General features: G+C 56.2%; 1 protein-coding gene across 5 annotated transcripts; it reads left to right on the forward strand.

The window, feature by feature from the left end:
• Positions 1 to 53: 53 nt before the first annotated feature.
• Adam15 (ADAM metallopeptidase domain 15) lies at positions 54 to 10,448 on the forward strand. Of its 5 annotated transcripts, XM_048455291.3 has the most exons (23): positions 55 to 244; positions 1,348 to 1,454; positions 2,046 to 2,122; positions 2,515 to 2,593; positions 2,762 to 2,838; positions 2,922 to 3,096; positions 4,393 to 4,458; positions 4,545 to 4,613; positions 4,690 to 4,859; positions 4,950 to 5,034; positions 5,457 to 5,605; positions 5,698 to 5,872; positions 6,100 to 6,192; positions 6,292 to 6,596; positions 6,682 to 6,877; positions 7,125 to 7,202; positions 7,737 to 7,809; positions 7,984 to 8,122; positions 8,511 to 8,580; positions 9,128 to 9,202; positions 9,602 to 9,673; positions 9,884 to 10,008; positions 10,116 to 10,448. In XM_048455291.3, exons 1-23 carry the CDS (start codon positions 166 to 168, stop codon positions 10,156 to 10,158), a joined length of 2,577 nt encoding a protein of 858 aa, XP_048311248.1. In that variant the 5' UTR covers positions 55 to 165; the 3' UTR covers positions 10,159 to 10,448. The 5 variants fall into 5 exon arrangements, with proteins under 5 accessions (XP_087753466.1, XP_048311248.1, XP_048311256.1 ...); XM_087897340.1 differs by lacking the exons at positions 9,884 to 10,008; positions 10,116 to 10,448 and adding an exon at positions 9,289 to 9,352 and having other exon boundaries at positions 54 to 244; XM_048455299.3 differs by lacking the exon at positions 9,602 to 9,673.
• The last annotated feature ends 130 nt before the right edge of the window (positions 10,449 to 10,578 follow it).

Here is a 10,578-nt window from a genome sequence, read left to right on the forward strand (position 1 = left end):
CGGAAAGAGGCTGCGCTGGGCGGCAGGGGCGGGGCCTCGGGGGGCCGCGGACGGGGCGGGGCGGGGCCTGGTGGCTGCGCCGCGCCGAGTTGGTGTCGGACCCGGCTGCTCCTCCGCGCGTGGCCCCGCACCTGCTGCCTTTGCCCTACCCGGAGCTCCGCGGCTATGCGGCTGGCGCTGCTCTGGGCCCTGGGACTCCTGGGTGCGGGCAGCCCTCGGCCCTCCCCGCCGCTCCCAAATATAGGTGAGTTCCCAGGAGGGAGTGGGTCGAGGAGGTGACTGGGAAGAGGTACAAGGAAACCCGGAGGCACTGGGGTGCTGCGGTCAGCCCCAGCTTAACTAGGGTGCAGTCTATCGGGTTTGCTGACCAAGGCCTAGGGTTGATGATTCGGCAAGGGAATGGTGAAGGGAGGAGGATGCTGGCGTCCCCTATCCAGAAGTCCTGTGTGATACCGGCAGACACTTTCAGGTTCCGCATTGGGTTGAGGGGCCTGCCCGGCGCCCCTCAGAATCCTGGAAAGTGTCACTTCTCAGGACTGACGTCTTCGTCTCTCTAGGGCCTAGCTGACAGTTTCACTCTGTGCAGTGCCCGGAACAGGCATGGCTGGTGGGCTTTTAGTGAAAAGGATTATTTCCAGCGGTTCATTCCACATCTGGGCTGCCAACATCATTCCCCCTCGTGCGGTGGCCACCAGGAGCCTGGAAGAGCGGGAGGGGGCCCGGAGGAGCACAGGGAGGGAACACTAGCCAGGAAAGAGGCTGGGACACCAACTCCTCCTTGGAACTTTCACTTCCCGCTGCTGTCTTGGGCTGGGGGCCGAGAGGGTAGGCGGGGGGGTGGAGTGTCCGGAGGGGAGAGGGCCATTGTTGGGGGTGCTGGCGGAGGAAGCGGAGGCAGTTGGGAACGGGTGCGCCTGACTGGGCATCAAGGCTGTTTAGGGAGGTCGGAGTGTTTGCACTGCTCACCCAGAGATGGGCGTTCCCAGCATCTCGTCTGTGAGGGAAAGGAAGGGCAAGTGGGCACCAGGCCACAAGGCTTCTCCCAGTCCTAAAAAAGCGCATTCCTGATTGGGTGGAGGGTGTGATTGAGAAGGGATGGGAACAGGGAGGGTCCGTGCGAGAACCTGGGATTGGCCAGAGAGACTGGATAAGCTGAACTTTCTTTAGGGACTTGGGGATGAAATCAGCCAGTTGGGATTTCCAGGGTCCTTCCTAAGTGCCAGCATGCAGTGCAGGAGCTCTAAAGTCACTGCTAGGCCTTGCTGTGCCAAGAGTTGGTAGGTCTGGGCACACCAGGCACCCCAGCCTCGCCGAGAATTCCCTCAGCAATCTTCTCGGCCCCCGCAGGAGACACTGAGGAGCAGCAAGCCAAACCAGAGAGGGCCCTGAGTGGATCCTTGGAGAGGCAGGTCGGTCAGGACAGCCCCCCGGTTAGCCTAGCAGAAATGCTTCAGGTGAGTCCTATCCGGCTAATATGTTCTCACACTTCACATTATTATTAGTTATTATCTTGAGGCAGAAAGTTTGGCTAAACAGCCAGTGAACAGACCTTGTAGCAGGTCGATCTGGGTCCAGTGGCTTTTCCTCAGCACCTGGTTCCACTTACTTGGCCCCTTCCCCCTTTCTTCTGTCGGCCTCAGCCCCGCCAGCCTAGCCATGTACGCTGGGACAGTGACACTGAACCTTCTTTCATCGCATGCTGCTTGTTTGCTCAGGGAGAGGTTCAGAAAGGGACAGACAGACAGACAGACAGACATTCTGCAGCTGAGTCAGAGGAAGGGCTGGGGCCTGTGCCGGGTCCTTCATGATGCTTCCTCTCTGGGCAGGAAGCCGAGAAGGGGTGGCCCAGATGCCTTCCTTGACCTCCCCACACTAGCCCCTAGAACAATGCCCCAGTCCAGGCAGGGCTTCCTGATCCCTCCCTTGGGATCCCCCAACCAGTGACCTAATCATTGGTACTCTCCTGAGAGCATGAGGTTTTCAGGTTATAAAGGGTAGGAGCTGTGGGCAGGACTAGAGAGGTGACATGCCTCTGGTGTCCACAGACTGGTCTGCCTGAGGCCCTGAGGGTCACAGTGGAACTGGACGGTGAGAGTCATGTCCTGGAGCTTCTACAGAATAGGTAAGATGGCAGACATACATAATCACAGGGAAATAGTTTGCATACATTTATCTGTACCAAGTACGAAGTACCTACCCTCCTGGACTCTTTCTCAACAGTCCCACAAGGTAGATAACTCTTATGGAGTTATCCTTATTTAACACAGGAAGGAGTTAAAGCCCAGAGAAATTAAATGAACTTGCCTGAGTTCATACAGACATATATCTCAAAAACATTGAACACAGAAAGGCTGGAGGAGATAGCATCCCAACCTTTAAAGTCTGTGGCCTCCGAGGAACTGAGGAGTTTGGTGGCATTGCCTGGCCCCGCACATTACCTTGCCCACCTCACTGGCATGTTACAACAACACTCTATGAAGTGGCTTCACAGGTCCTGCCTTCCTTTTGTCACAGAGACCTGGTCCCTGGCCGCCCCACTCTGGTGTGGTACCAGCCTGATGGCACTCAGGTGGTCAGTGAGGGGCACAATCTGGTGAGTCAGGCCCGTTCGTGCTGTTTCTGGCCTTGGCAAAGGAGGGAAGGATGACGGGAGGGTGGGAGCCCTGGAGGAAGTGGGAGGTCCGCTGCTAGCAAGCTGGATTCCAGGGTTCTCTGGTCTTCCCTGTGAGCTGGTGCTACTAATGTGACTCCCCTACTATAGGCAAACTGCTGCTACCGAGGAGGCGTGCAGGGCCACCCCCGCTCATGGGTCTCCCTTTGCAGTTGCTCCGGGATCAGGTACCGTGGATGGTTTACTACCAGGGAAGAGGATACACGGCAGGGACCTGAAATGCCCTCTGACTCCCTGTCTTTTTCCTTAGGGGGTTGGTGGTCTTGTCCCCAGAGAGAAGCTATACACTGGAGCTGGGACCTGGAGACCTTCAGGGTCCTCTCATTGTTTCTCGGATCCAAGACCTCCTCCTGCCAGGCCACACCTGTGCCCCAAGTTGGCATGCATTTCTGCCCACTCAGGCTGGACAGCGCCGCATTCATAGGGTGAGAGGCATGGAAGCAGCACAGGCTGGCTCAGTCAGTGCAGTGACAGCCAGAGCAGTGACAGCCAGAGCAGTGACAGCCAGAGCAATGACTGACAGCCAGTGCAGTGACAGCCAGAGCATGACAGCCAGAGCAGTGACAGCCAGCCCAGTGACAGTCAGTGCAGTGACGACAGCCAGTGCAGTGACAGCCAGCACAGTGACAGCCAGAGCAGTGACTGACAGCCAGTGCAGTGACACCCAGCGCAGTGATGACAGCCAGCGCAGTGACAGCCAGCACAGTGACAGCCAGTGCAGTGACAGTCAGCACAGTGACAGCTAGTGCAGTGACAGCCAGAGCATGACAGCCAGAGCAGTGACAGCCAGCCCAGTGACAGTCAGTGCAGTGACGACAGCCAGTGCAGTGAAAGCAAGTGCAGTGACAGGGCTCCTTCCTCATTGGCTCTTCATGGCAGCCTGAAAAGGCAGATGCTGACAAGAACTCTGTTATCAAATGAAGAAACAGAGTGTTAGATAACTCGCCTGAGGCCATACACTAGTAAACAGTCTATGGAGGATTCAGAAGCAGGGTTCACTTCAAATACCTCCCCTATTTCTAGGCCATGGCAGAGAGCATTCACTTGAGTAGAAACTTCCAGCTAGAAAGCAATACAAAGACAACTTCCTAATTTACAAAGGTGGAGATAACACTACAGTATGAAAATTAAGGTCAATTGTTATATATGTCCAGTGATTAGGACTGTGCCTGAATAGTGGATTTGACTGGGTCATTTAGTTGCATTTGTTTGTTTGAGACAAGGTCCCACTGTGTAGCCCTGGCTGATTGGGAACTTACTTTATAGACCAGGCTGGCTTTGAACTCAAAGCGATCCACCTGCCTCTGCCTCCCAAGTGCTGGGATTAAAGGTGTGCGCCATTACACCCGGCTTTAGTTGGTATTTTCAAACACTGATAGAAGCTAGGTTTGGTGGTACACAACTACCCAGCAGGTGTTTGGGAAGTGGAGACAGGAGGCAGGAGGACAGTGAGTTCGCTGCCAGCCTGAGCTATAAAAGACACTTTCAAAAAACCAAAAGCTTGGTTTTTGTTTAGAAGCAGTGGGTTTGGAATGGGAAAGTGGAGCCCTATTGCCGGCTCCGTCTATTTCTGGCCCCCATGGGCAGGTCTCTGGCCTCTCACACTTCCCATGAGGTCTTCATCCTCTGACTACTCGGAGTGGGCGTGGACAGAGCTTGCCCAGCCTGAGCCCTGGCCCTGAGGGGGGGTTTGCCTGACATGCTCCACTTCTTATCCACAGCTTAAACGGGATGTTGTAACAGAGACTAAAACTGTTGAGCTGGTGATTGTGGCTGATAACTCAGAGGTGAGTGCCCTGACACCATAGTCCTCTCCTGCTCACCCTGTCCCCACGTGCGCACCACATTTCAAGGTGACCCCTCTTGACCCCAGGTCAGAAGGTACCCTGACTTTCAACAACTGCTGAACCGAACACTAGAAGTGGCCCTGTTGTTAGACACAGTGAGTGTGGGGCTGGGGAGGAGCCTCAGCTCCCTTGCTGCAGGCCAGGCCTCCTACTGAGCCTTGGCTGTTTCAGTTCTTCCAGTCCTTGAATGTCCGGGTAGCACTTGTGGGCTTGGAGGCCTGGACCCAGCGGGACTTGATAGAGATGAGCTCTAACCCGGCTGTGCTGCTGGACAGCTTCCTCCGCTGGCGCCGGACAGACCTACTGCCTCGACTGCCCCATGACAGCGCCCAGCTGGTGACGTAAGGACCCCAAGTTCAGCTGCTGGGACCTGGTGCTATCCAGATTGCTTCGACTCCTCCAGCGCTCTGACCTTTCACCTCTGTCCACAGTGGTACTTCCTTCTCTGGGCCCATGGTGGGCATGGCCGTTCAGAACTCCATCTGTTCCCCTGATTTCTCAGGCGGTGTCAATATGGTAAGCTAACCACAGGTACCTCATCTCCAGTTACCCTTCTCTAACTTCACCAGTCCCAAAACTGCAGAAAGAGGACAGAGCCCGCCATGCAGCCTTTGTCAGGGACCTCGCTTGTGGTCAGTGCATCAGAGCACAGAGTTGTCATTTATGACACCTTTGCATTTCTAGGGGGAACCTGAGGTCCAAAGGCAGAGGCGATAACCAGGGGCTATTCAGTGGGGGAGGGGCCATAGGACAGAGTTGAACTAGCACTTAAGATTTTCTGTCAACCAGGCCTGAAATCGCCCACTGTAGAAGCAATTAATGAGGAAGACAGTATACAGGAGAGCGGGTGAGGAGGGAATGGGAGTCAGAGTCGGCTGTCCATTGTGTTAAGTCCAGGCTGGGGTTAGACCTGGGGTTATCTCCGTCCCCAATGATAGGATCACTCCACAAGCATCTTAGGAGTTGCCTCCTCGATTGCCCATGAGTTGGGCCACAGCCTGGGTCTAGACCATGATTCACCTGGGAGCAGTTGTCCCTGTCCAGGTCCAGCCCCAGCCAAGAGTTGCATCATGGAGGCCTCCACAGAGTGAGTAGCTGGGGGTGGGATGGGTTGGGATGTGTGAGGGCGAGGCAAGCGAGGAGAGCGTCCAGCCTAAGCCTCCTTGCCACTGTCCCCAGTTTCCTACCAGGTTTAAACTTCAGCAACTGCAGCCGACAGGCCCTGGACAAAGCCCTCCTCGATGGGATGGGCAGCTGCCTCTTTGAACGGCTGCCTAACCTGGCCCCTATGTCCCCTTTGTGTGGAAATATGTTTGTGGACCCTGGCGAGCAGTGTGACTGTGGCTTCCCAGATGTGAGCCCCTGACCCCAAGGCCTTGCCCACTCCCATCTGTGCCCTCATCCTGATTGTTCAGCCCTTTCTAAGTCTCCTGAGTGGCTTTCTGACTCAGAGACCTTCCTGTCTTCTCTGGTCCTCATTTGCTGTTGGCTTTGACCCCTGGGTTTGCTCTCTGGGAGGTTGGGAGGTCTGAGTACTGCTGCTGCTCCGTGACTCAGCTCTCTCTGCCCCCTTGCCTGCAGGAGTGCACTGACCCTTGCTGTGACCACTTCACCTGCCAGCTGAGGCCAGGAGCACAGTGTGCATCCGATGGACCCTGTTGTCAAGACTGCAAGGTGGGAGTAGACCCGAGACCAGCCACCCCAAAACTCCCCTGCCAGGTGAGCTCCTGGCTGAATTTGCCCAGTACCTACTTTGTTTACCACCCTCCACAGCTGCAGCCAGCTGACCGGCAGTGCCGCCCTCGTAGAGACGACTGTGATTTGCCTGAGTTCTGCCCAGGAGATAGTTCCCAGTGCCCCCCTGACCTCAGACTGGGGGACGGTGAGCCTTGTGCTAGTGGACAGGCTGTATGTATGCACGGGCGCTGTGCCTCCTACTCCCAGCAGTGCCAGTCGCTTTGGGGACCTGGAGCCCAGCCTGCCACACCACTTTGCCTCCAAACAGCCAATACTCGGGGTGATGCCTTTGGGAGCTGTGGGCGCAGCCCCAATGGCAGCTACGTGCCCTGCACACCTAGGTAAGTGGAGAAAACAAGCTCCCGAGTTTGTGGGAGCCTTGGTGCTGCTTCTACCAACCCTGCTTGCCTTTCTCCCTACCCCTAGAGATGCCATTTGTGGACAACTACAGTGCCAGTGGGGTAGGAGCCAGCCTCTGCTGGGCTCAGTCCAAGATCTGCTCTCAGAGGTCCTGGAAGCCAACGGGGTGCAGCTGAACTGCAGCTGGGCGCACCTGGACCTGGGCAATGATGTGGCTCAGCCCCTCCTGGCTCTACCTGGCACTGCCTGTGGCCCTGGCCTGGTGAGTGGTCTGGGTGGTTGATACCAGGTGGGAAGGGACATCTGAAATAGAGTAAGCTGTGCCCAGGCTTTGCCCCACCCGCTGGAACAGGCACAGGCTTCACAGGAGGTCGGACTGGCTTCAGCTCCGGTGGTCTTGTTTCCCACCGGCTTCTGTCTCACGTCTGGAATAGCCCCACAGCCTTGCAGGCCCAGCAGAGCCTGCAGGCCCTTGCAGAGCGATCTCTGCTCTTCTCTCTGTGGAGCAGGTGTGCATCGACCATCGGTGCCAGTCCATGAATCTCCTGGGAGCACAGGAATGTCGAAGCAAATGCCACGGCCATGGGGTGAGCTGGTGTGGAGGAGACGGAGGGGAAGGGTGCCCGCTGAGGGCAAAGGGCTACGGAAGCAGATATCCTCAGCCTTTGTGCCATTAACCTTCCTGGAGTGTTTCCTCATTGCAGTGGATGTAACAATGGCACCCCTATCTGGAGGGCATGAAATGGGTAGGAAAGGTGCTAACTAGTGCACAATATACTAAAGGTATTAGCTTGTCATTTCCCCTGGCCGGCAGACTTCCTCCCTCCAGGACTGTCTGTCTACCCACTACCCACAGCATTCCTGTCAGTTTGAGAAACCTGAGCTCTTGTGAAGCTAAAGGCTGCTGGTGCTGGCACACGCCTTTAGTCCCAGCACTTGGGAGGCTGAGGCGGGTGGATCTCTAAATTTGAGGCTAGCCTGGTCTACAGAGCGAGTTCTAGGACAGCCAGGGATACATACAGAAATCCTGTCTTGAAAAAAAAAATAAAAAGATGGAAAGTCAGAAATAGGGCAATGGTCCCATCTTCCAGATGCCTTCATTGCTTGCTTTGAACCTCTAGGTCTGTGACAGCAGCAGGAACTGCCGCTGTGAGGAGGGCTGGGCACCCCCTGACTGCAAGGCTCCGCTCAAAGGTAGCTGGGAGATGGGCCCAAGGCGGGCAGGGGGAAATGGCTCCACCTTACCTTTCTCTTTAGTTCTCTTCCAGCTCCTTGGCTCTTGGCCCCTGGAAGCCGCCTTTGTCTCTGAGTACTTCATCGACTGCCTGTCCCTGCTCCTCTCTAGCCTGTGTCACCCTCTCTTCACAGCCACCAGCGCCCTGACCACGGGCCTGCTCCTCAGCCTCCTGTTGTTGTTAGTCCTGGTCCTCCTTGGTGCCAGCTACTGGCACCGTGCCCGCCTGCGTCAGCGACTCTGCCAGCTCAAGGGATCCGGCTGCCAATATAGGTATGAACATCCTTTCCCTGCTGTTACTTCCTTCGGTTAAGGACAGTTCTGAAGCCCCTGCTTCTAATGGCCCAAGTCATGCAGTCCTTACCCCTACTTGTAAATCCCAAACTCTCAGCCCCTGGATTTCCTGACCACCATCCCTCTATGCCTACCTACCGTCTCCACATGCATCCCTTAGCTTCTCTCATAGGTAGACATCCAGGTACTAGGACCACCTCATTCCGGACCCCGAAGTAGGGGAAAGGTGGCCTTCTTTCAGGCTGCTTAACCACAGCCCTGGCCTAAACCACACAAAGTTACCCTCCAAGGGCTAAAGGGTTAACTTCTCCCTGATCAGCAGGTGGGAGGCCAGTCCCATTCTCTCTTTGGTTTTCTTTATACTTAGGGCAGCTCAGCCAAATCCTCCTGAAAGGCCAGGACCTCCACAGAGGGCACAACAGATGCCAGGCACTAAGGTAAGCCCTGGATGGCAGAGCAAAGAGTCCACATTACTTGGTACCTACTTTGGGCCTAGAGGTGGCACTAAAGGTTCAAGACTCAGAAAAGCTTTGGAGTGCCAGTCAGTCCAAGGAGCAGGCAGAGAAACAGTACAGAAAGGGCGGCCAGGCCAGCCCCCCCCCCTCCAGGAGGCTCTGCTGAGCTCATTCAGCTGGCCCAAATGGTAACTTTGAGAGGTGGTTCTGCCCATACCCATTGGCGGCCAGTGCCGTGGGATAATGGGGTGGTGTGCAAAAGGACCTTCCGTGTGCTGAGATCTGACAAGGCCCAGGACATCACGTGTAAAGGGTGCCAAGTGCCCAAGGCTGGAGCCTGAGCCCTCTCATGGCAGGAGGGTGTGCATGAAGTCAGCTTGCATGTCCCCCTCATTACATGTCACCCCCTGCATGTAGCTGAGTAACTTCCCACTGCCTCTGGGCCTTGTCTCAACACTAACCCTTTTCTGCGCACATCTGTCTGTCTCCTCCTGCCCACTCTGCCTGTCTGCTCCTCCCGCCATCTCAGCAAGCTAGTGCAATCATCTTTCCGGTGCCCCCCTCCAGGCCGCTGCCACCTAACCCTGTGCCCAAGAAACTCCAGGTAAATCAGGGCTGGGCCTTGCCCTGGCTCAGGACACACGGGAGGCGAGGTGCCCAATCCCAGTTCTCATCCCTGCTTCCCCCCAGTGGTGTTCTTCATTAGGAGACCAGGGTGCCCCCTCAGCCTTCAAAGTCCCAGAAGCAGCCAAGGGTGAGCCTCCTGACATGGTCTCTACTACCACCTGGTGGTCAATAATGGGACTACAGCTATCCAGGGACTATGATCCACACCTTCCTTCCCCCGAGGCTCCTGTCTATTGGCAAGCACCCAAGGCCCCCCGCGCATGCTCCCATGTTCCATTGAGCCCCTGGCTGACTTTGCATGTTGACCCTGGGGAGCCTCTGCATGCTCACTCCCTGGGACTGTGCTTTCAAAACCACCACTCCTCTCTTTGTTCAGGCTGAGCTGGCTGACCGATCCAATCCCCCCACTCGCCCTCTGCCTGCCGACCCTGTGGTGAGGCACCCAAAGGTAACAGTGAGCAGAAAGCAGACAGCATTGCCTCTCCTGCCTAGAGCCATGGTGGCAATTGCAAGATGGCTCCCTCTATGCCTGAGGGCATGTAACCCAATAGCACCTTTGGTAGTGACAGGCTTGTTTGGAGACAAGGTGCCCACTAGCGCTGCTCCTAGAACCCTCCACTGAGGGTGGAAATCATCATGAACTGGTCTTCTCTCTCAGTCTCAGGGGCCTACTAAACCCCCACCCCCAAGAAAGCCACTGCCTGCCAACCCACATGGCCGGCACCCATCGGGTGACCTGCCAGGCCCAGCGGATGGAAGCATGCAGTTGGTGGTGCCCTCCAGGTAGGCGAGGAGCGTGCTGCGGGAGACCGGTGTCTTACTGCCAGTGAGGTATCTGGGCAAGAGTTCTGACTTTTTACAAATGTTTTCCTTGGTTTTCTAAACTCCAGGCCAGCTCCACCACCCCCAGCTCTACCCTCACTCTACCTCTGACCTCTCTTGAGGTTTGGCTGCCTCCCACCCAGATTTAAGACTTAAAGTGAAATCTCTGCCGGACCGTCCCCCCTCCAGTCCCCCTCCAGATGCCTGGAGGAGTAGGGGCCGAGAAGATGCAGTGTCCAGCCCTAAGGAACCACCCACCATCAGGCACTGTTAACCTTGGGACCCACCAAAATAGCTGCACCTGGCTGTTGGGGAGGGGCCGGGGCTGGAGTAGGCAGCGGAGGGACGCGCACACAGTCTGTCACTGCTCCTTTGTAATAAATGTGAGATCTTGGAATGTGGCTCCTGGAAGCTGGGTAGTGGCTGCTGTGTTTCCAGGTCTGACCGCTAGGAGACGCCGCTGGGTCAGACCAGGGCCTGTTGGGGAGGATGACATCCCAGAAAGGGTCAACTAGAATTGTCACTGGGGAT

Source organism: Myodes glareolus, chromosome 17 (assembly GCF_982192425.1).
Source record: "Myodes glareolus chromosome 17, mMyoGla1.1, whole genome shotgun sequence".
NCBI classification, from domain to species: domain Eukaryota; kingdom Metazoa; phylum Chordata; class Mammalia; order Rodentia; family Cricetidae; genus Myodes; species Myodes glareolus.

Excerpts from the sequence above, each read along its gene's own strand:
- Adam15 (XM_048455291.3), top strand. The coding sequence starts at position 166 with ATGCGGCTGGCGCTGCTCTGGGCCCTGGGACTCCTGGGTGCGGGCAGC. Across the intron at positions 7,203-7,736 it reads GCAAATGCCACGGCCATGGG|GTCTGTGACAGCAGCAGGAA; the intron begins GTGAGCTGGTGT and ends TTGAACCTCTAG. Across the intron at positions 8,581-9,127 it reads AACAGATGCCAGGCACTAAG|CAAGCTAGTGCAATCATCTT; the intron begins GTAAGCCCTGGA and ends CCGCCATCTCAG.